At 35.8% G+C, this 26,011-nt stretch overlaps 1 protein-coding gene across 1 annotated transcript; it reads left to right on the top strand.

Moving 5' to 3' along the window:
- On the top strand, positions 1-24,216 carry GPR180 (G protein-coupled receptor 180). The gene is made up of 8 exons (XM_005882403.2): positions 1-165; positions 7,075-7,275; positions 12,734-12,914; positions 13,057-13,106; positions 16,412-16,569; positions 19,581-19,772; positions 21,780-21,857; positions 22,882-24,216. Coding segments are annotated over exons 1-8 (1,020 nt in total). The 5' UTR covers positions 1-164; the 3' UTR covers positions 23,041-24,216.
- The last annotated feature ends 1,795 nt before the right edge of the window (positions 24,217-26,011 follow it).

Genomic DNA, 26,011 nt, shown 5'->3' with positions numbered 1-26,011 from the left:
GTCCAGGTGATCATGCTCTTCTGTGTGTCAGAGTTAACAACGTAGCAGTAGCTGTTGGAAAAGAAGCTAAACTCCACCTATTCCAAGCCCAGGAATGGCTGAAGCTGCAGGAAAACAGTAATGGTTATAGTTGTAGCGAAAAATTATCCAAAGCTCAGTTGACAAGTGAGTATATCCTTTTTTATTTGATTCTTGGGTATATCTTTTTTCCTCCTTAATGTTAAATGTAGTGTTTGCATACCAGGGTGTTTCATGACATAGCACACATTACAAGATAGTAGGACAATTCACTTCTACTTATCAAAGTGGGAATTTAAAGAACACACTGTGGTGATACTTTGGTATGTTTTAAACTGAAGTTTAAGGAAACTGACCTTTTCCTTGATTAAAAGATAGAATGCCCTTTTCCCCCTTTATCATGCAAAATATTTGAAAATATATCCAAATAACTTGCAAGGACATACTTTTTCCTTCATTCAGACTTCTTACAGGTCACATTATTCATACGAATGTGGCAGATATATTTTGACCCAGTGGCAGCACGGAGTGAATTTGTTGAGTACTTATTATCTGCCAGCACTGAGCTAAGCACTAAACAGGTATTATCTCAGTTACTTGTCTAAGATAGCCCAAGCAATGTTGTTTTGCAACATGTTATTGGAACATAGGACCTCGTCATGTGGTGACACAGTATGTCATTTTAGGATGTACCAGTAACACATCATTTGTAAACCTTTAGGTTTGCCTCTAGAGAGGTACTGCTTTTATTCTAGCTATCTGTATCCTTGAGCTCTTCCATTCTCATCAACACCATCTCATGCATTAGGGTTGTTAGCCATCCAGAGTGAGTACAGACTTTTTAATATAGAAATGACAAGCATGTGCCATTCTTGTCATTAGGAATATGAAGCATCCATGAGAAAAAATGGAAATTATCTCTCTTCCCTTTTCTCCTCTATGTTTTCTCTGTCCTGTTTTCCGTATTGATGGATCTCTGAATCTTCTTTTAGTCTAGTCAAGTAAAACATTGCCATTTCTAAACACCCAGTCTTCCTAGCCTTAGCAGCTCTCTGGTTCCCTCATAAGGCAGCGAGCCAGAATAGGGATAAGAGTAGAAGTCTCCAGTCCTTGCCACCCATTGTGGGGATCTTTTATTTAGATTTGTGAGACGACTTTGACAGTATGCTGAAGAAGTCTGCATGACTTAAGGAGAGACAGTTATATAAAGTTAGATACCTCAACCCTGAATTTCAGAACTTACCTGAGAAATTCGTGCAAATGCTCATTACCAATTATCTTTTTTTCTTTATACACCAGTTTGCTCACCTGAATGTTCCACATATGTATCAATAGTCCTTGCCCATCCAAACCTGGTCCTCTGTCAGTGTTCCCAGTTGTAGGAACTGGCACTACCATCCATCTCGGACACAAGCTGGAAACCAAGGAGTTTTCCAACACTCCCCTCTCCGAATAGCTCTTGAATTCATCTAATTTTCTTCATCTCCACCTCTACCATGTTATTCCAGGTTGCCATAATCTCTTGCCTATACTATTGCAGTAGCCTCCTACCTGGTCACTGTAGCCATGCTAATCCTTCTCTGTCTGGCCATTGCTTACCGGCCCCTCCCCACCAGCTTCATTTCACAGTAATGCCCCCTCCTGCCTCATTTTATCTGTAGTGCTTGTTTAATTTTTGTGTTATTCTGGACTTTTATACAGGCTTTCCTCTTCTTGTTATTCCCTCCCTTCTTTGGCTTCTCCTTCCTCTAAGTTAACACTTGAGTTTTTATAGCCTCTTATTTTCCCTACAGCACTTATTATAGTTACCACTTTTCATTTTATTTATTTGTTATAAAAGCAATCAGTAAGGGTACCAGTGCTCTTTTGGTCTATTCATTCATTCATTTATTCATTCACTCACTGAGCATTTCTATTGTTTCATGTAGTATGCTAGGCACTAGTGATAAATCATGGACCAAAATACTGACACTCTGAGTCCATAAGGCTAGTGGGTGACAGGAAAGAATCACATCACCGTAAGTGTGATACTGCAACTGTGATAAGTATTATGGATGTTAGTTATGTGGTACTATGAGAATGAGAATTCAGGATTCTCTAGTGCTGAGTTAATAAGCATTTACTAAATATTTGTAGGGTGAGTTATCATAGACCTTAGTGCTTGAGGGTTTTTTTGGTTGGTAGGTGGTTGTATTGGATACCTCAAAGTCTTTTTCTTTCTCCAATAAAAACTTACCAGGTAGTTTAAAGCTTTGAGCTGTAGGAAGGATTTGTTTCTTTATATCACATGGCCCATACTATATACACTTGCAAAAGCATAATTTTTGTATCAGTCATAATATGCCTTCAGTCACAGAACTTAGGTATACAGGAAGACAGTATGGTACAATGGAAAGACTGCTAAACTGAAAATCACTGCTAGTGACTTACACTTGAGCCACACTTTACTTATCTGTAAACAAGGAATCTGGACTAGTTTTTTCTAAGGTTTCTGAAACTCCCAAAATGCTGTGATTCTAATTATAATTCTTTAGGATGGAGTTGCATATACATAGGGCTGTAACTTAAAAAACCTCTTGCTGTTGTTTCTTTTTTTATTTTCCCTTTCAATTCCCCACTCTCTTGAGTACAAGAGTATTCTTTGGAATTATTGGAACAGAAGATCTCAAGAAACAGGAATTTTTGAGGAAGAAGATTGTTTTGTTAAATTTTGGGTCCTGAAGTAAATTAAATACTAGTGAGACATAAATCACTTTCTACTTATTTCATCAGGTATTTTTCCAATAACAAAAGCCAAGTCTTAAGAAAATGTATGTTCTCTAACTTATATATTAGTTGTTATTGTTTAGGAGCTTTGGTGCACAGAAACAAAAAGTATGTCCTTAAATTCATGTCAGTGTAATAGTACCACATTTTAAAATAATTTATCGTAGAAATAATTCTTATTTTGTGGCCATTAGTGAGATTTTAAGAATTAATAGTCTTTCACCTACTTAGTAATGAGTTCATTAACTATTCCTAACGCCTGTGTAAAACTTTACTGCTGCTATGAACAATGAAAAGACTAGCAGATTTGAAAAATCCCCTATTGTCAAATGTGGCTTGTCAATTGAGTATACATTCGCCCAAATGAATGTTTGAGAAATTAGTTTTCAGTCTTCCTTTGTTCTCTTTTAGTAATGTCATAAAACATCAGCTTTAAAAATCATAAAATATTTTGTAGGTCTTAAAGCAAGCCAACAAGGCATTTAAAAGCACTGAAAATAAATTTATGTAAAAAAAAATTTAGCAAGGAGATTAAGAATAACTTACTGTCAGATTAGAAGAGCTAAATATAATTTTGCATATAAAACATATTCATATGTCTTTGTATATCATGTGCATATATTTTCTTTTGTACATTTGTCATGTTTATAATTCCTTTAAAAGTTTTAGTATATTATGCTGTGTATTTTTGTTAACAGTATTCATTTCATTTTATAATATTTGTGCACTCAGCAGTGTGGGGGAGGGGGTTGCCCCCTCTCGCAGTCTGGGAGCCCTTGGGGGATGTCTGACTGACAACTTAGGCCTGCTCCCTGGGCCTAAGCCATCAGTCGGACATCCTTAGCACTGCCACTGAGGCAGGAGAGGCTCCCACCACCGCCGATGCAAGCCGTGAGCCCAGCTTCTGGCTGAGCGGTGCTCCCCCTGTGGGAGCACACTGACCACCAGGGAGCAGCTCCTGCATTGAGTGTCTGCCCCCTGGTGGTCAGTGCATGTCATAGCAACTAGTTGTTCCGCCATTCCATTCGGTTGATTTGCGTATTAGCATTTTATTATATAGGATAATTAGCCATATAACATTATTCTCTGCAATTCAAGTTTTGTTAATATTTGAGGTACTGATTACATCAGCATAGAACATGTCTGCTGTGCTGTAGTCTTTTGTCTCAAAAACAATGAATATACAGTTTTGTTAAGAGGCTTATTTCCCAGGCTTGCTGAAAAAGTCAGCAAGACCAAAAGTTAAGGCTGTAACACTTTCTGAAGCACACTCTTGTTTTAATATGATGTAAGTCTGTGTAATTTAAAATGAAACATTAAAAGTGTATTGGTGAAGATATAATGGCTAATTTTTATATTGTTTTATCTAAGAGGAAAAGTACAAGTGATAGAACAGCAACATTGCAGAGCTTTTATGTAATCAGGTCCAAATTCTGTAATTGCAAGCTGTACATTTCAAAAACCTTATTTCTGAGCCATGTATGTATGTATGTATTTCTTTAAATGTATTCTTGTTGATTTTAGAGAGAAAGGAAGAGGGAGAGAGAGATAGAAACATCAATGATGAGAGAGAATCATTGATCAGCTGCCTCCTGCATGCCCCACACTGGGGATGTGCCCTAATCAGAATTGAACTGTGACCTCTTTGTTCATAGATCAATGCTCAACCACTGAGCCACATGGGCTGGCGAGCCATGTATTGATTATACTGTATATTGAATTCTTACTAAAGGTCTTCAAATATTTAACAGAAATTAGAGTCTTTGTTACATTTTCCAGCAGCTGTACAGTTAAAAAAACAACAACAGTATAAATGTCAGCTAAATTTAGATAGCAAGAAAAACAATGCTGTAGTATTGTTGATAAAAATCATCTTGTCCATTTAAACTGCTATTAATGAAATTCCTAATTATAAAGTCCAAGTCCTCAAAATTTGAATCCTGACTAGATGCATCAAGTGTTTCACTTATAAAGACAACTTTATATAAACAACATTTTTCCTAATTTTATTAGGAATATTTTCAATCATACAGAAAAGTTTAAAGTAAGTACAACCTATACTATTTGAAAAATTATAATAAATAAATTACACAATCAGAAAAAAAATAAAGTACAACCACCACTTGTACATCCTTTGCTTAGATTCAGTAATTGTTAATACTTTGTTACATTTGCTTTGTGTTTGTATGTGTGTGATTTTTGTTTGTAATCAAGCCACATGAAAATAAGCTGTGGGTGTCATGAGCAGTTCAACCCACCATAGTTCAGCCTCTTGTATAAGAGTAAGGACATTCTTCTCCTTAACTGAAATACTGTACTACAGCTAAGATTTCTTAAAGTGAATTATTCCATACTGTCCTCTAAAATATTTTTCATATACAAATTTCCACAGTTATCTCAAGACATGCCTTTTATTTATTAAAAAGTTTTTTCCTTCAGTTGAGAAATAGTTTGAGACTAGTTGGCATGCTGTGCAGGAAGTCTAGAGTTGGGAATCAGGCCTATGATAATTCTAAATTTTAAGAATACTTGACTTTGTACAGAATGAGACTCTTTACATAGGATTTTCATATATTACCTCATTTGCTCCCCTCTGTGCTAGCTAGGGCAGGTATCTTAATTGTACTACTGAAAAACAAATTTAGAGAGGTTAAGTAATTTATTTGCTGAGACATATGTTGTTAAGTAGTAGGGCTAAGACTTGCTCTTTTAACTCTTCTACTCTTCTTATTATATATAGTGTGTGAGACACTACTCTCCTTTAACTTTGTGATAGTGTTAGTAAGTGCGTCTTAGGTCAGCATCATAGATTTGAATTGAGGAGGGATCTTAAACATCATTTAGTGTTTCTCAAAGGGGGTACTATTGGCATTTTGGGAGGAACAGGTCTTTTTTGTCAGACTTTGGATTGCATGAGGCTTAGCATGGCCCCCTTCAAGTATCTTCTCAAGTATTGTGACAGTAAAACTGTCCCTACACATTTTCAGATTCCCCAGAAGGGAAAAGGATTACCCTGTATTGAGAACCACTTGTTAGTGTAACCATCCTGTTTTAAAGAAAGGAAAAAGAGAATAAATCTTTATTCAGCAACAATCATATGACAGATACCATGCCAAGTGACATATAATTTGGTCCTTACATCAGCTCTTTGCTCTAAGTATTACCTTCGTTTTACAGCTGAAGAAAGTGAGTCATTGCTATGTAATTTGCCCAAGGTCACATGGAAGGTAAGTATTGGAGCCAGGATCAAGTACAGCTTTGTGTGATGCCAACATTCATGAGTCCCCTCTCTCCTGCCACCATATAGACCTGACCAGTGTAATAACTCAGAATCACTGCTAGTGACTTATAATTCTTATAATTTCTTTTTCTTTTTTTTGCTTTTAGTGCCTTTTTTAAGAATTGACAATTAGAAAAAGATTTTGGAAATCTTTTGAAGGTATTTGTCAGTCATAGTTATTAGATATGATTTTCTAAGTTGAATGTTCCCTTTTAAATTTAACTCAAATCAGTTTTCAAAAATGTCATTGTGGTGGTTATACAGCATTTTGAATGTATTTAATGCCACAGAATTGAACACTTAAAAATCGTTCAAATGGTAACTTGTTTTTTGTATATTTTACCACAATGCAATATACAGATCATGTATCATAGAAACCTATATAATCTTTTTAATCAATGTTAAGATTATGTGCACTTGAAACCTATGTAATCTTATTAACCAATGTCACCCTAATAAATTTAATTAAAAAATTTTAATGTCACTAACCTACTTGAAAAATTTGAAACATTTAAAATTAAAAATCAGAGTTTCAGCAAAATCATTCTGCTCATTTGTGGTGTTTCAGAGTACTATTATAGTGATTCCTTTGGTTAAGATACATTATTTTTCTCTGCTTCATGATATACAGACCATATGCCAATACTACAACAACTTTTGAATTTCTAAGGCTATAAGAATTAAACAAGAGGTGTGGCTCAGTGGTTGAGCTTCAACCTATGAACTGGGAGATCGTGGTTCAATTCAAGGTCAGGGCACATGCTCAGGTTGGGGGCTTGATCCCCAGTAGGGGGCATGCAGGAGGCAGCCGGTCAATGATTCTATCTCATTGATGTTTCTATCTCTTCCTCCTCCCTTCCTCTTTGATATCAAATCAATAAAAATACAAAACAAAAAAACTTAAAACAAAAAAAGAATTAAGAGAATTCTAACTTCAAACTGATTGTATGACTAAAACAAATACATGTGAGAGTTTTGCTTTGAAAGTGCTATCTTCTTTCTCTTTAAAGTGACCATGAATCAGACTGAACATAATCTGACAGTATCCCAGATTCCGTATCCACAAACATGGCACGTATTTTATGCAGACAAGTATACGTGCAAAGATGACAATGAGAATTCTCAGGTGGAAGATATACCATTTGAAATGATGTTACTAAACCCGGATGCTGAAGGGAATCCACTTGATCATTTTAGTGCTGGAGAATCTGGTAAGAATATACATTTAAATATATATCCTAAATACAGAAAAAGATCTACCAGTACGCACAAATTTTTTTATGTTTTTAGATATTAAAAATTAAAAACGTGTCTAATAGCAGAGAAATGATTAAATGAATCTCCTTATAGCATTTTAATAGCTATGCTATTAAGTTAAAAAGGCAAAACACTAAATTTTATACTGTATGATTTGGAGTATGTTAGGAAATGCAGAAAAGAAGTACAGAATATTAACAGATTATTACCATGTTAAGTGGTAGAAATTTACAATTTTATTTTATCCTATATATTCTAAATCTTTAAAAAATGATAACCTAGCATTATTTTTATAAACAGAAAAATATTAATAAATTAAGTAACTGAAATTGAAAACTCCATGAGGGATTAGAACTGTGCTACTTTGTATGACTATCCTTTTAATAGGTTGAGCAGATTTAAGGATTGTATTTATTGGAGCTTTCAACTATTTTAAGAATCATCAAAGTTTATAATGCTTTCCAAAATTAGGTGTACTCCCATTAAATTTTTCATCAAAATTTTAGGTTGATTATATGGTACTACTGAAATGAGATACTTAGCCCAAACAGAAATGAATGATTTCTTGTGATTCATGATAGACACGCCAGAAAGTATCCTAATAGATTTGTAAATTAACATGTCAGAATGAAAACTAAAACCTGTAGGCCATCTGTCAAAGAAAATAAGATTCATGAGTTCATTAGCCATTTGGAAGAGTCAATCTGCTTAGAGAAAAATTTAATCCCATTACATCTCATTGGCCATCAAGGTGGATGGGTGGAGGTAGAACAGGAGCTGAGGCTACATTATACAAAACTGATTGTTTAGTTCAAAATATAAATTGCCACAGAAAAGCAACTCAAGGAGCATGTGTTAAGGACAACAGGTTACAAGTAAATGTATGAAGAGATCAACTTTTTTTAAAATATCTTTTGTATTCACCTAAGAGTCAGTTTGTGGCTCAGCCTCTGGGTGGCAGTGTTTTGGGGTTGGCCTCTCTTAAATATCTTTTGGTCTGAAAAATATATATCTATATAGTGACAAAATGAAATGCTAAATGTTTTAAAATAGTAAATTCTGAAAGTTTTTTGTGTAAAGGAAATTTCATAAGGATAAGCTACTCAAGTTGTTTTGAACGCAAATTAACCTAAAGGTTATTTTTACTTAATGGTAGTTTGGGTCATTGTATAGTGTTATTGGAAGTTAAGTCAGTCCTAATGGTAGTTTGGATCATTGTGTTGCCAGTAGAAATAAGAAAAGCCTTTTTAGGGATCCACCCATGGGAGGTTGAGGTGGTGTTGTAAGATTTATTGGGATTGCCCTAACTGGTTTTGCTCAGTGGATAAAGTGTCGGCCTGTGGACTGAAAGGTCCCAGGTTTGATTCCGGTCAAGGGCATGTACCTTGGTTGCGGGCACATCCCCAGGAGTGGGTGTGCAGGAGGCAGCTGATCAAGGTTTCTCTCTCATCGATGTTTCTAACTCTATCCCTCTCCTTTCCTCTCTGTAAAAAAATCAATAAAATATATTTAAAAAAATTTATTGGGGTTGAAATGGAAAGCATTCCCTAGGTTCCTGGGGTGTCATCTCCATCCGACCCACTGTGGAAAATGACCAGCCTTGTCTTCATCAGGCCCAGAACAAAGGCCAGTGTCCAAAAATTTTGCCATGCTGCACCTCACTCCAGTTTAGCCTCTGACCTTACCCAGCTAGCTTAGTCTGTTCCTGGCTGCACTTGGGCTGCTGCTGTGGCAGGCCGATGCTTGGAGTTCCACAGCTTCTGGCTGCTGGCTGCTAGGGCCATATGACTGCTATGGAGAGAGAACATGCGAGAGAAACCATGGGGCAAGAGTGTGCTACAGAGAGAGAGGGAGAGGGAGAGGGAGACGGAATTTGTTAGATGTTAGACTGAAAGTGGAGGAATGGAGGAACCTCTCTCCCTGTGCCATCTTGGCTTCTACTGCACATGTGCCCAGTAGAGGAATTTCTTCTTCTATTTTATCTCTCCCTCAGTAATCTGACTAAAAGATCCTTCCTGCCTGTTAGGTCCTGAGGATAGAGGAAGCAGTGGTCTCCTGGAGAGTGTGTGAAGCTGTAACTCCCTAATGAAGCAGGTTTATTGTCTGATTCAGCTCTCTAGTTTATTAGACTTGATGTCTGATTCCCTTTGCTTCCTTCCTTTATTAATATCTAGCTACCTACACTAACAATTGTAGATTACTATTAGAAGTTAAGTCAATGCTACCATTTCTTTTATCTTTCTGAAAGATGTTGGCATTTATTTTTCACTAGAGGCCCGGTGCACAAATTCGTGCACCAGTGGGGTCCCTCGGCCTGGCCTGCGGGATCAGGCTGAAACCAGCTCTCCAACATCCCCCAAAGGGTCCTGGATTGAAGGGGCCTGGATTTCAAGATGGTGCAGGCCAGGCCGAGGGTCCCCATCAGGGCTGGGGAGGGACGCGGGAGGGTGGCCAGCCGGGGAGGGACCACGGGAGTGCTCTAGGGTGTGACCGGCAGTCGGACATCCCCCGATCCCCTGAGGGGTCCTGGATTGGAGAGGGTGCGGGCCAGGCTGAGGGACACCCCCCCCCACCGTGCACAAATTTTGTGCATCGGGCCTCTAGTCTATATATATAAAAGCCCAGTGACTGGAACAGCGGAACGACCGGTGACTACAATGCGCACTGCGGCAGCCAACCAGCCTGATCCGGAGCCAGATCGGCCCACCCGCAGCCGGCCCAGCCAGCCAACTGCCCGTAGCCCCTTCCCCTGGCTGGCCCGGCCTGATGGGCCCCCATCAGGCAGTTCGGCCTGATCCCACCCATGCACGAATTCATGCACCAGGCCTCTAGTTAAGATATATCTTGAGACACTTGAGGGCAGGATGGACCCTGTGCCTCTGAGAGAGCAAGCATCATGGGTAGGCTAGAGTGTCCCAGGTGCTGCCTGTGACCCAGTGACTCTCTTCCCTTCTCTTACCCTCTTGTCTCCCATCTCCTATCATTTTAGTTGGAGCTGAAGTTTTTGTGTTGTTCTTTTTAATATGTTTTTATTGATTCCAGAGAGGCTGGGAGAGGGAGAGAGTGATAGGGAGAGAGAGAAACATCAGTGATGGGAGAGAATCATTGATCGGCTCTCTCCTACATGCCCCCTACTGGGGATCGAGCCTGCAACCTGGGCATGTGCCCTGACTGGGAATTGAACTGTGACTTCCTGGTTCATGGGTTGATGTTCAACCACTGCGCCACACCAGCTGGGCTAGAGCTGAAGTTTTTAAAGCTGTCCTGTTAAGTTTTCTTACTACTGAATGTTGCCAATGCTTCTTCCTATTAAGCTTGCCTTAAAGCAGCGGTTCTCAACCTGTGTGTCACGACCCCTTTGGTGGCCGAATGACCCTTTGACAGGGGTCACCTAAGACCATCCTGCATATCAGGTATTTACATTATGATTCATAACAGTAGCAACATTACAGTTATGAAGTAACAACAAAAATAATTTTGTGGTTGGGTCACAACATGAGGAACTGTATTTAAAGGGCCAGAAGGTTGAGAACCACTGCCTTAAAGTCTATACATTTCCTAATAATATAAGAGTTTGTCACTTGTTGCATGCTCATTTAAGAGCATTTTTCTTCTTTCATGTGTAGGTAAAATTTAATACCTAGTACCCATCTGTTTTAAAATTAGATTTTAATTTCAAAGTGAACATAGATTGCTTTCTTGTGAAGGATGGTGGCAGAACAAAAGTAAAATTGATAGCTGAAGAGAAAAAAGATTTTTTTTTTTCTAAAGGTGATTTATTTAAAAGAACACAGAGGGCAGAATTCATGTTTTATCTTTAAAGTGTTTTGTGGCCGAAACCGGTTTGGCTCAGTGGATAGAGCGTCGGCCTGCGGACTGAAAGGTCCCAGGTTCGATTCCGGTCAAGGGCATGTACCTTGGTTGCGGGCACGTCCCCAGTGGGGAGTGTGCAGGAGGCAGCTGATCAATGTTTCTAGCTCTCTATCTCTCTCCCTTCCTCTCTGTAAAAAATCAATGAAATATATTTTTAAAAAAAAGTTTTAAAGTGTTTTGTGGACAGGGTCATGGTAAAAATAATTTATGCAAAATTCAATGAACTAAGTGTAGGACAAATGACCTAGTTCAAGGTATTTAATATATTACTTCAATGAAATAATTTGTTGATTATAATGTTAGATTTTTCAAAAGATACACTTAATCTTGAATAATCCTAAAACACTTTTTTGCTGGTGACATGTCTTATTTTCAAAATTTCTTCCTTCTCCTATGTTATTCTGATTACTCAGTAAATCGTCTGAGGATTTTCTTTTCATGCTGGCTTTGTAACCTAATGAAGTCTAAAACTTTACCTTGTAATGGATATTCTGTACAGAATTATAAATAAGTAAAACTTTAAATAGAATGCCATGTTTAATTCTTTATACTAAGAATGAAAGATAAAAACTAGGATTTAAAACACAAGCTAGCAAAAAGAATTTTACTGAGTTATAATATAATCAGCATGTTTTCCATCTTGTTCCATTACTATTACAATCCCAGGTTTATTGTCCCTTTATTTCTAAAGCTGAATACTTTTTCTATGTAGGGAATTTTATCAAATATGCCTTTTCTGTTATTTGATTTTCTCTTCCTGAAGACTAAATGTAAACGTGCCTTTTCACCTGGACTAGAGTGGACTATCGCCATTTGTATACATAGAGCAGGAGAGACACCCAGTGGCTGAAATACTTCTTATCTTTTTTTTTCTCCTAACCCTGCCAAAAACATGATTGAGATTGAACTGTTTATTGACTATTTTTCCTATTAGTATCTGGATTGCTTTTCTAAAATTATTTTTCATATAATGGAAATATTCCCTTCTCTGCCTTTTGGCTGGAGTTTCCCACAAATGAGAATTGGAGTAGGTTCGGTATTCACAATTGGAACGGAAGTGATTGCAATTTAGACTGTTCATCCACAGGTTCAATAGAGACAACTCTATCCATATCCACTGTCACTAGTGTTATTTACATAGGATATAAAAGCCCTAATATTGAAGACTAACTTTAGATGTAACCAAGTAAATGTAATTCATTAAACTCAAAGCTAGCCTTCTGGTTTATTATAAAAATTTTCTGAAATTTCTGAAAAATTAAGACAGTCAAAATATTCCAGGTAATGCAAGAAAGGGGTGGGAGGGATTTATCATGAAGATGCAGGAAGTCTGAACTGAAAAGCTGCTAGTAGGAGGGAGCGAGAGGCCGCTTAACGACTGGCACCATTGATCTCCTTTGTTTCCCCTCTCACAAAAGTGAATGCTATGATTTCAGTTAAAAAACAAGTTCTAGAAATGTATTGATAGGAAGTTTGAAAGCAACCCAATACTATAACTGGCTTGTTTTACTGAAGCAAACTCCTTTCTTCTCTTCACAGGGTTACATGAGTTCTTTTTCCTCCTAGTCCTAGTGTACTTTGTGATTGCTTGCATTTATGCTCAATCATTGTGGCAGGCTATTAATAAAGGAGGACCCATGCACATGATTTTAAAGGTTCTGACAACTGCATTGCTGTTACAAGCTGGTTCAGCTTTAGCTAATTACATTCATTTCTCCAGGTAACTTACAACCACTAAAACTGTGTTCATCATTACGTCTAATTAATCCTAATTAGTCCACCAAAATTATGCTTGATTTGATTATAAACATTTTTTTTCACACTTGTAATTTATACTGATACTCTCCTCTTCAATTCCTCAGTTACTCCAAAGATGGAATAGGGTTACCTTTTATGGGAAGTTTGGCAGAAGGTGAGTATCTTTTTGAGCCTTTTATTTATTTTTTAATGTAAACTTGCTATCTACTTCTTGTTTGTTTTTCTTTTTTGTAAATTATTTCTGTCCTAATACAATTTTTCTATTCAAGGTTGGTTTGAATTTAACATGACTGAACACAGGGCTACAGTTTTAGTTCCCATATACCCTATTTAGTTTCTTCTTAATAATAGGCAATGTGTGTAGTTGTTCATTGGTTTTAGAACATATTCATATGTGTTCTTCCATTTTATCCTCAATAAAACCTCAGTAAGGTATAGGTTTGCTTATTCCTGTTTTGCAGATAAAGAATCAGGGCTCAGTGGCATGAAGCATATTTCCAAATGTCAGTCAGCTGTTGAGTGGCAGAGCCAAGACTCAGACGCAAGTTTTCTGACCCAGAACTGAAGTTTTTTCCCTATTTTAACCTTTTTTAAAAAACTTTTTTCCCTCTTTTCTGACCCACAGCCATAGAGTATAACTGAGCTGACCTTGCAGCTTTGCCTTTGATGGGCTCCTATGTGTTTTGATGGGCTTCTATGTGTTTTGCCTCTTTAGGCCTCAATTTCCTCATCTAAAATGCATAAGCTAAATTATTTAAGCTCTGTCCAGCTTTAAAATGTTCTATGTTTCTATTAAACATTCAGAGTCATCTAAGAGAAAAGAGTGTGAGAAACTTTGGGGGTAAAAAGGGCTCTAGATGATGTTAAAAAAGGAGAAGCAACTCTTATTCATGCCCAAGAGAGGAGCAGTACACATTCTCTTCACAAAGAAAATGAAAGGTTCTAGAAGATTTTTAGAATCTTAAAATAGACAGCAAGTGTCTACACTATGTATCTTCACTGTGGGTTAAAAAGCAAATCTTTTTTAAAAAAAAAATACTTTTATTGATTCAGAGCGGAAGGGAGAGGGAGAGAGAAATAGAATCATCAATGATGAGAGAGAATCATTGATCAGCTGCCTCCTGCAGGCCCCACACTGGGGATCGAGCCCACAACCCAGGCATATGCCCTGACTGAGAATTGAACCTTGACCTCCTGGTTCATAAATTGACGCTTAGCCCTAGCCAATTTGGCTCAGTGGATAGAGCATTGGTCTGCGGACTGAAGGGTCCCGAGTTCAATTACTGCCAAGGGCACATGCCCAGGTTGAGGGCTTGATCCCCAGTTGGGGGCATGCAGGAAGCAGCCAATCAATGATTCTCTCTCATCATTGATGTTTCTATCTCTCTCTCCCTCTCTCTCTCTGAAATCAATGAAAATATATTAATAAATAAATAAATAAATCGACGCTTAACCGCTGAGCCACGTTGGCCGGGCAAAGCAAAAGTCTTTTTTTTTTTTTTTTTAGTAAAACTGCAGTAAATCTTATTCATTTTGGTAGTTTTGACAACAGGTTTGGTTAGTTAAATGGTTAACATTTTAAGAATTTTAAGATTTTTAATCAAATCCCGCAGAATGGACTTTTTGTGTAATCTGTGTATTTTACCTACAATTAATTATTTTTTAACAACAAATAAACATTGTTCTACCTATTCTCAAAGTTACAGTATTATATCAATACTAGAGGCCCGATGCATGAAATTTGTGCAAGAGTAGGCCTTCCTTCCCCTGACTGCTGGCACCAGCTTTCCTCTGGCACCCGGGACCAGGGGTACCCTCACAGCCCCGGCTTCGTCTGGAAGGTCATCCGGAAAGACATCCGGTCTAATTAGCATATTACGCTTTTATTATTATAGATGTGTATAACGTAGTATGTAAAGAAATGAACCAGAAAAGTCAGGTGTTTTTTTCCCCCCAGGTATTTGTTTTTGCAGATTAGCAACTTATGTAGAAATATTTCTTTGGCTATGACTTCTTTAAGTAACTGAATATGTACTTGTGAAATGCTTAATAAAAATAATTAGCATTTTAGTAATTTAAAATTTATGAAAGAAAACTGCTTGATCTGAAAGGCTATATTTTATCTCACTCAAATGTAGTGACAGTTTATTATCAGAATTCATTATTACAAATATATAAGCATAAATGTAGAGTATTCAGTTTTAATTTGAATGGCAGAGCAGGGGGGAAATGTGTCAAAATATATATGAAAAAAATATATAATAGGTTTTTGGCAGGTTTTTGGCTTGTAACTTTTAAATATAAGTATTAGACTATAACTAGTTTTATCTGTTTCTCCAAGAATTTCTTTATATAAAAGAAGTTAAAAGTTGTAGACCTCAAAGTTACGGATGGCAATTTGAAAAAAGTTTTATTTTGTTAAATTGTGATCACATGTTCATTCTAAAATCCAGATTAAAGTACACTATGAAAAGTGATACTCTCTTTGAAATCAGTAAATACTCTTTTCTAAAATTAATAGGCCTTGAATTATTTATAGGTTATTTTTTTCTTGTGGCGCTGAACAGGGTGCATGCAGGTGATTTTGTTGCATCCTCTTTAAAGTAGCAGGCTTTCCCTGCAGTGTACGTGATGGCCACCTGGTGGCACATGACACTAATGCGTGGAGTATTTTATTTGTCTCAGGACTCTGACACTGAAGCCAACATAATTGGATGTTACTGCAGCTATGTGTTTTATTGTCATGCTATTTCTTATGAATAGTTTTAGAAAATACTCTTCAAATTGTAGTTCAGCCATCAAAAAAAATTAGCAACTGAAAAATGAAGGCACCAGTATTCTTTACATGGCAGAAATTATATTTAAAATTTGTTTCTTTTAATAAGCAGTGAGCTATAAACAGGATTATGTACTTAAAGAAGCTAAGAAAAATGGGAAACAGAGATTTGAAGTTTTTTTAATATATTTTTATTGATTTCAGAGAGGAAGGGAGAGGGAAAGAGAGATAGAAACATCAGTGATGAGAGAGAATCATTGATTCGCTGCCTCCTGAACGCCCCCAACTGGGGATTGAACCCACAACCCAGGCATGTCCCCTTGATCAGAATCGAACCTGGGACCCTTCAGTCCGCAGGCCGACACTCCATCCACTGAGCCAAACCGGCTAGGGCTAAAGTTTATCTTAATAAAATGTGTTATTGGCATGCGTGTCCATGTACTAAAACAGGAGTATTGACCTTGCTTTAACTATTCTCATAAATGTTTACAAATTTAATGGCAAAATTTTACTTTTTTAAGAATTGTTACATATGAATATATCTTATTATTGAATTTCATCAGTTCTCTTTGAAAATGCCCATCTTTTTGTAGTTTAAAAGTTAATTCTATTCTCAACTCAAGAGGGACCACATTCTTTGTATTATGAAAACTTGGTTGTCTTTGGTTTTCATTTCCCATTAGTTTTTGACATCACTTCCCAAATTCACATGTTATTCCTACTTCTGAGTCTGTGCATGGGCTGGACAATAGTCAGAATGAAGAAGTCTCAGAGCAGACCTCTGCAGTGGGATTCCACTCCTGCATCCACTGGCATTGCCGTGTTCATTGTCATAACACAGGTGAGTATTGGCATTCAGTGTTTCTGCTTTTCAATATTCAGAAATGCAAATCTAGATATATCTCATATCAGAATTGAAACTTGGGACCCATAAGTAATTTGTGTCCTTTTAAAGTGTGAATTTAAAGAGTCATAGATCAAATAATCTTCTTAGTACTGAATTTAATTGTAATTTATCTGAATTTGTGCTTCCTATCCCTTATTCAAGTACAATATATTTAATACTAGGTTACATTCTTATTTCCTACTTAATAGTTTTCTTTTCATATTTTCTAGCACATAGTAAGTACTCAACATTGAAGGAGTGAATCAGTGAATTTGAGATTCATTCACTGGCAAGGATCTGTAGGTTCAGTTTTTCTACTTTATGCATGACATAATTTCAGTGAATATCTGAGATCAATGAAAAAGCAAAATGTAGTATAAAAAAAGAATGGAATCTTGTTTTTAAAAACAATTACGAAAACAAATTTCAGGTTCTAGAAAGGTCCTCTGTGCCTTTTTTCTCTCTATAGCGATAGTACAGAGGTTATTCTACAGTCTCCATATGCCTGTGTGCAATGGCTTTGTAAAAGTTAAGAGGAAAGGTACAAACATAAAAATTTGTACTGAGTTTGTAACCATCATTGGCTATAGATAAAGATGAAATATACCCTGGGCTCTGTCAGTGACATTATAATCTAAATTTTAATGCATTGAATAGTTGCAAAATTCATTAAGGAATGATAAGGTCTGTGCTTCATTCTTCCCTGTACTTCTAGTATTTAGTAAGTACAGTAGGTTCAGAATGAAGTTGGTGTCTTGAATTTACATGATTGAATTTAGAAAGAGACTATATCACAGATATGGTATTTAGAAAGAGATAATGCCGGGAAGTGGGTGGATGGGTGGGAAGCTATCAACCAAAGAACTTATGCATATATGCATAATCCATGAACACAGACAATAGTGTGGTGAAGGGCGGGGGGAGGGAGGGGGACTAAAAGGGGTCCAATGGGGGAAAAACAGAGACATATGTAACACTTTCAACAATAAAGATGAAAAACTGAATTAGAAGTAAGTAAAACAAGGACAAGCCTCTACCAACTTAATGTGTTTGACTCAGGATTTGTGGAATGTAGTGTTAATATCAGGTTAAATTCTCATGTCTCAATAACTTTTTTAAAAATTTAAATTTTTATGTCATTGTAATTTAATTTGATTATCCTGGACAAATACAAATTAAGAATTGAGATTATGACACTACCCTAGACTGTATGTGAGCATTTGTGAAGAATACATTAGACCTAACCCTGGTACTCAACAATTCAGACAAGGTGAATGATGCAACCAGAGACTATATGAATACTTATGTATATTCCATAGGTCATGTATTCACATACATATGTGAAAATATGGGAGTTCGAATTGTAAAAATGTGAGTCATGGGAATTGGTAGGGTTTTTTTTCTGCTTTATTGCAGTATAATTGACAAGTAGAAATTATATATATTTAAGATGTACATGTGATGTTTTGGTATACATATACTTTATGAGATGATTATAAACATATTCATTACCTCACATAGATAGCAGGAAATGGTAATTCTATAATAGCACTTTTTTGTTGTAAAAGTTAAGTTTGAAATGGAGGATGGGAGGATAAGGAGTGAGTGGGTTGTAATATATGGTGACAGACGATTTGACTTTGGGTGGTTGGCACACAGTGCAGTATACAGATCTTGTAACAGAAATCCACACCTGAAACCTGTTTGATCCTATTAACCAGTGTCACCCCAATAAATTTAATGAAAAAAAAAGAAATGTGAGTTAAGAAATCAGATGGGTATAATTGGGTAAGTGGAGGAGTAACATTTTCAATACAGAGCAAATATTTAGTCCAAGAAGGAAATTCATATGTGCCGATAACAAAGGAGATCACCTATCAAGAATGATAGCAAGATTTGAGAATGAGAAAAAGAAGAGGTTGCTGGTTAATAAGGTCTAAGAAATGGAATTAATACTTGAGTTGTTTTTTTTAAATATATTTTATTGATTTTTAACAGAGAGGAAGGGAGAGGGATAGAGAGTTAGAAACATCGATCAGCTGCCTCCAGCACACCCCCTACTGGGGATGTGCCCGCAACCAAGGTACATGCCCTTGACCGGAATCAAACCTGGGACCCTTCAGTCTGCAGGCCGACGCTCTATCCACTGAGCCAAACCAGTTAGGGCAATACTTGAGTTTTGATATGAATTATTTGGAAGCCACAGAAGACACAATTCTGAGATCTGGGTTGGAAGTGAAGGAAGCACAGAGGCTTACTGATTATTATAGTAATTTATTTAAGTGACTGATGTTTGGTAAAGATGGAAGGAATATGAACAGATTTCTACTGAATAGCAATAAACAGAACAGCTTGATGAGGAACTTGCTGAGCTTTTTGCTTTTACAGTAACAATATGGGAGTAAAAGAAGTAAGGATAAGTAACTGTGCTCTTGGTGTTTATAATGAATATTAAAAATATATTCTCCTTTACCCAGGAAGGTTACCATGGAAAAAGAGTAAAATCTGAATCAGCAATTCTAACCTATTTCTAGATTACAAAAAATACTGAGATATTTGGAAGTTATCCTGAGATAGTAGGCTTGAATGCAGGACAGTTTGATTTCAAATACGGTGTTGAAGAAAAAGATGGATTTGTACCAAAGTTTATATTTATTCTCTTAATCATTTCAACTTATTTTTATTCTTATAGATATCTTACTTGAGTCGTGATAGCAATAGCATTTTTTATCTTTTGTATGTGGTCTCATTTGGTAATCGTTTTCTCTAGCTTAGGGTATCAACAAGGAAAAGACTGCATGTGCTTTATTAACTGACAACTTTATAGTCTGATAAATCTTAGAACCTCTTAGGAATGTTGGTATGTTTAAATGGATGTTTAAAATAGTTTAAAAGTGCTAATTGTAAGCAGATACGATTTTTTTTTTCTCGAAATGTATTTTTTATTTATTTTTTATTTTTTGCAGAGTATTTTGCTACTTTGGGAACAGTTTGAAGAGACCAGTCCTCACAGCTATTATTCACACCACAACTTAGCAGGGATCCTGCTAATCATTTTAAGAATTTGCCTGGCATTGTCATTAGGTTGTGGACTCTACCAGATCATCACAGTGGAGAGGAGTACCCTGAAAAGAGAGTTCTACATCACTTTCGCCAAAGTACGGGTTTGGTTAGAAAATGGCTTCTGATTATCAGCTTTGTTCTGCTTTCTTTAGGAAGTATATAGGCAACTACATGCCAACAGTCCTTAAACTTTTATTATGTGCCAGGCACTACTGTAAGCCCTTCATGTGCTTATTTAATCTTCACAACCTATGACATGTGGATGATACTATCCTCATTTTATAGAACCCATAGAACAGTGGTTTCCATGTAATTTTTGGCAGGTCAATTTTGTCTGGTTCATGATTTCTTTACCAATAGGGAATTGACATTTTTCTGTAGTGTCAGAATTTAAAAAAAATTTTAAATTAGAATACAGTTTACATTTCTCAAAAAACAGTTACTAATTGACTATTACTAGATACTGTTACTCAGAATTATGCAGTGATTTCAAACAAATTGTGAGGAGCTATCCATTGGCATGAGCAGATGGGTCAGGAAGCTGAGTCCATATTATGTTTTAGCCATTTCACTGCCTCCATATGAGATGTTCACTTTATTCCCCCACTGTCCTTCATATGCTAGTGAGATCTAAAAGCAAATTTGATTTTTTTTTCTATACCCATCTAATAAAGGGAAAGATCAGGAGAGAGGTTGGGCAGTAACACTGCAAGCCTTCCTCCATAGAAGGTTATGTTTTCCTGTCAGATTGAGAGAATCCATGTTCCTTCATCGTGACAACTTTAATAGCACTCTGATGAGCTGTTCCTCAGCCCACCCTGCTCCACAGAAATCTCTGAGGAGTCAGAGGCCACGGTGGAAGGAGGGCCAGACTCCTTTATTCCTGGTGCACAGTTCAATTTAAAGCGGCTGCAGCCTAGAAACCCAAATAGGCAAGAAAAGGCCATTTTGCTTCCGAATTTTTATCCGCGGTGGAAGGAGGGCCAGACTCCTTTATTCCTGGTGCACAGTTTCAAGCGGCTGCAGCCTAGAAACCCAAACAGGCAAGGAAAGGCCATTTTGCTTCCGAATTTTTACAGGAAAGCAGTGCTTATTGTTTGAAAGGTGGTTATATATTTAAGATGTTTAAAAACTAATTTCTTCTTTGTTTTATGTTTAAAACAATATCGAACTCTTTCATTGAACCTAAACATTTATTTTTATATATTATAATTTAACTTTTTGAATGGGTTCAAACATTCAAAAGTACTTAAGGAGTAGCAAAACATGTTTCTTACCTGTCTTCCGTCCACTCAGTTATCACCTCCTCATATAATCACTGCTGTTTTAATTCATCCTCCCAGAGAATTTTTAATATATAATTCTTTGTTTTTCCCTTCATTTTATATAAGAGGTAGCATAGTAAACACGTTTTCTACATCTTTTTTCCCCTTATTTTCAATATACTAAGCATCTCAACAACTATTATTTATTAACTTATTATTTTATTTCAAATTTAATTTTGGAAAAGAGAATATGTTGCCAAGGTTTTGGGAAAAATAGAAAAGAGATTTTTGAAAGGTATAATGTTAAAAAGCTTCCCATTCTTATTTGTCCAGTTGCACTCTCTTTTGTACTAACACCCTCAAACAGGTAACCACCATCAGTCACTTTTTTGTGTATTCTTTCACAATTTCTTTGTGTGTGTGTGTGTAATCAGTGATTCTCTCTCATCATTGATGTTTCTGTCTCTCTCTCCTTCTCCCTTACTCTCTGAAATCAATAGAAATGTATTTTTTTAAATATGAATATACAGTCTTATTTTTTTTACAGAAATATTATACATTTGTACATTGGTTTTCTCAATTACTGATTTGTTACTTAATATATTCATAGTGTATCAAAATGTCCAAATGTAGATTTAAGATTTTAAATACTCTAGAAAATTTGATTAGAAACAAAGTAGCAACAGCAAATTTATTTCTACCTTTTTATTGCAAATTCTCTAAAGTCCGGTTGATATCAATCAAGACCTCTTAAATATGCCTACTGTGTTTTATCTGGTACATTCTGAAAATAAAGACATAGCTGCACTTACTTGACTTACTTTTCATTTGTTTCAGGGCTGTGTCTTGTGGTTTTTATGCCACCCAGTTCTTGCATGCATATCTTTCATGTTTAATGACTACCAAAGAGATAAGGTAAGTAGTATATATGAGCAAAATAGTTTTTGGTAATTCTTATTGGGCCTATTTATCCTTTCAGAGGCTTCTTGAGCTCTTCAAAATAAAACTTTGAAACAAAATCCTGAACTGGTGAGGGTATAATTTAGTTTAAAATATAAAAGACAAATTTTTAAATTTAGTTTATAAGCAAAATGATGGAAAATAGTTTTGTCGTGCATATTATAACCTATTTCATAGTGCCGTTCATAAATTAGAGGATTCATAACACATCTTTGTTAAGAAAAATGTTTGCTGTGTAATAGTAAAAATCAGTCTAGTTGCTTTCACAGACTGTGGACTGGAGTGCCATGTTCAGGTGCACCACATTTTGATTGTGTTGATACCTACCTTGTTAGGTGAACAGCTCCATCCTTTCAAAGTGGAGTTCTGCCAGGAGCCCTTCACAAGCCATGCAGTATATGCTTGAACTCACAAATGTGTCTTGAGCCTAAGGTATTTACAAAGAGTAAGTAGATAGGAAGGGAGTCTACAAAAATAGAGAAGCAACTTGAGGATTTTTGAAAGGACTCGGGGCATGTTTTATTCCCATTACTAGATTAGCCGGGAGCCAGGTTTTTCTCATTACTTTCTGTAGTGCATGCACCGTAAGGAGAGAATGGCATAGCGTATTATTTTTTTTCTGTCTGATTTTGGTGTCTATAAAATGTTAAAGGAATTTAACCTTTGGACAATTATAGTTCTGAACATTAGTCATATTTTCTTATTGAAAATGAATTTGATAAAATGTACCCATGGAGAGATGAAGGATAGTGTGTGTACATATGCAGGGTGGGGCACAGTAGGTTTACAGCTCTGAGTACACAAAGCACAGGGTTTATTCTTATACTATTTATTAATGATTGTGTTGTTTTCCATATGAAAATTGTAAACCTACTTTTGCAATATCTTATATGTATATATAAAGTACATATAGGTTTGTGATTAATTGAATTCTCTGTTTTTGCATGCAGTAAAAGCATCCTCTTTCTGTTCTTTTCAGGTTATTACAATAGGTGTTATCCTTTGCCAGTCTGTTTCCATGGTTATTCTTTACAGACTCTTTCTGTCCCACAGTCTGTACTGGGAAGTTTCTTCACTCTCCTCAGTAACACTACCACTGACCATATCCTCTGGACACAAAAGTCGGCCTCACTTCTGATACTTGATTTTCTTTAAGGAAAAGTGAATTGATTAAACAGAGTGCAATAAGGATCCAAATACACTGACTTTTTTTTCATACTTTGGTATGAAAAATTGAACATAGAGAGCAGAGCATGTTATTTATACAACTGCATTTAAGCAGTACCAAAACTGAAAAAGGAAATAAATGAAATGTTTTGAAAAATACTTAAACTTTGAAGAGTATTGTTATAAGGTGATTTATGTGATTTCCATGTGGAAATAAAGATGGAAAAGAATTATATGATATTTTGGTAAGAGATTCACCACTTATAATGCCTCATTTTATGTCAATAGTTAACTCAGGTTTGATAGTCTTATAAAAAGTAATCAGTTAAATGATTACTTGCTTATACATATCTGAACTAAGTCCAGTTATGAAATCAGTTTAGTATACTGATTAAAAACTGCTTCTTTTTAATGCTTTAAAGAAAATGCATTTCATATTGGAGTTTAAAGGAATTGAAAGTAAAATTCAGAAAATAAATATAAATTATATTCATAGTTAAATGAATAAGCTTTTGTTCATTTGTGGGTGGGGGTTTTCTCCATTTTCTTCTATCATTTTGCTCTAATTCCAGTTTTAGTTTGATTAGCAAAGAGTTTTGGACAGTTTATGAAAAATAAAATTAGATATATTACATGTGTTTTAAGGACAAAGGGCTTTAAAACTTGAGTATTTAGGTAAAGGGACAAGCAGTTTTACATGTTAAAAAAGAAAGAAGGAAAAAATACTGTGTGATATGGTACTAATTTAATCCTGATATAATTCATTTCTCTTACATTGAATCCCCAATCATAATTAAGCCATATACACAGATTAAATTAACAGAAGCATTTCACATAAATGTTGGTTTCAGTCATCAACTACCTATGAATTCCTGCCCAAGGATACTTAATCAGGATTAAATTTTCTATGAATAATTGAAAAACAAAATACTCACTGGATTTGTTATAATCCATATTGGCAATGGAATCTAAGTAGTTGCCATCTTGAATCCTTAGTAATAAAGCAATATTTTTGTGTGTCTGTGATGCCCTTGTATTGAATATGATAGCTAAAAAGTACTCTATCAAGTGCCTGTTTAAAGAATTGCTAAATGGTTGTTAAAACCTGCTATTATATAAAATGAGTATTCCCATTAATGGTCACTGATTGGAAATTATTCCGTTTCTGTTTGTCACGCTGTTCAGGTCTGTTCATTTTTACCTCTGGCTTATTTTTAAAGATTATTTTAATCTACTTTCAAAGGTATTACATGTTTAAGCAAGAACTGGTGCACTTGCCATAGCCGGGTGGCTCAGTTGGTTGGAGTGTCGTTCAATATTGCCAAAAAGGTTTTGGGTTTGATCCCCAGTTGATGTTTCTCTCTCTCTTTCTTAAAAAAAACAAAAACAAAAACAAAAAACAATAAACATATCCTCCGGTGAGGATTTAAAAAAAAATGGTGCACTGATCTGGTAATTAAACTTTTTAGTTAAATAGTTAAAATAATGTAGTGCAACTTAAAAATATCCATGGCTTGCTCTAGCTGGTTTTGCTCAGTGGATAGAGCATCGGATTATGTACTGAAGGGTCCCGGGTTCAATTCCAGTCAAGGGCATGTACCTCCGTTGTAGGCTCAATTCCTGGCCCTGGTCAGGGTGCATGCAAGAGGCAATCAATTAATGTGTCTCTCTCACATCGATGTTTCTCTCTCTGTTTCTTCTACTCCCTTTCACTCTCTAAAAAAATCAATGGAAAAATAGCCTCCCATGGGGATTAACAACAACAACAAAATCCATGACTTTGTTTTTCCCTTACACCTAGTCTCATTGGAAATGAATAGTATTGTTTCATTTTAAAGGCAAAAATACATGCGTTTGTGACTGGCAAAAGGCAAAGTGGCAAAGTTCAGTCTGCTCATGAAGTCATCTCTAATAGTTCTTTCTAAATTATTTAATAATGAGATCTACAGGTTGAGACTGGAAGGTCTGGGGGATATTTTAGGTTTACATGATCTGCTGAGTGGTCATGACCATTTCTTTTACCACATCTCACTAATAACACCATTATTGTCTGTTGTGTTCAACTGAAGTGCAAGTTAATTAAGCTGGGAAAAAATAGTGAAGCCTTTTCATAAAATTTGTGAACTTGCAACAATGGCAAGGGAATAATCTTTATGTTACCTTACACAAAGAACAGAGACACTGTAATCAATACTAATATATATATTACTGTGCTCGCGTTTATGAAACTTCAAGGGTATTTTTTACTTTATTTTTTAATTTATGGTTGAATTTGCTGATAATTTATTTTGTTATCTAAGAGCTATTTTTAAAGAAAGTAAAATAATTGTTCATTAATGTATAAAAGAGTTGTTAGCCCTAACCGGTTTGGCTCAGTGGATAGAGCATCGGCCTGTGGACTGAAGGGTCCCAGGTTTGATTCCAGTTAAGGGCATGTACCTTGGTTGCGGGCACATCCCCAGTAGGGGGTGTGCAGGAGGCAGCTGATCGATGTTTCTCTCTCATCAATGTTTCTAACTATCCCTCTCCCTTCCTCTCTGTAAAAAATCAATAAAAATATATTTTTAAAAAAGTTGTTAATAAAGTTTAGTAATCAGAGCCAAAATTTATTATTTCTTAAGTCATGGCATAGCATTCCCCTTTTTCTGAATGTTTACATGGAGATATGTCACTAAAGATTACAGAAAGATGAGTGTGTAAAAAATCAATAAAAATATTTTTTTAAAAAAGAGTTGTTAATAAAGTTTAGTAATCAGAGCCAAAATTTTTATTATTTCTTAAGTCATGGCATAGTATTCCCCTTTTTCTGAATGTTTGGAGATATGTCACTAAAGATTACAGAAAGATGAGTATATAATGCAAACTATTTAAAGTTCAAAACTTTTCTATTTTCTTTCTCTGTTAATAACAATTTCTAAAAATTTATTTTTATTTTATTTTTT

The sequence above is a fragment of the Myotis brandtii genome, unplaced genomic scaffold, assembly GCF_000412655.1.
Source record: "Myotis brandtii unplaced genomic scaffold, ASM41265v1 scaffold71, whole genome shotgun sequence".
Lineage (NCBI taxonomy): Eukaryota > Metazoa > Chordata > Mammalia > Chiroptera > Vespertilionidae > Myotis > Myotis brandtii.
The sequence above is the reverse complement of the archived record's forward strand: the minus strand, read 5'-3'. Positions and strand labels throughout refer to the sequence as shown.

Excerpts from the sequence above, each read along its gene's own strand:
- GPR180 (XM_005882403.2), top strand. Across the intron at positions 12,915-13,056 it reads AATTACATTCATTTCTCCAG|TTACTCCAAAGATGGAATAG; the intron begins GTAACTTACAAC and ends TCAATTCCTCAG. Across the intron at positions 21,858-22,881 it reads ATGACTACCAAAGAGATAAG|GTTATTACAATAGGTGTTAT; the intron begins GTAAGTAGTATA and ends TGTTCTTTTCAG.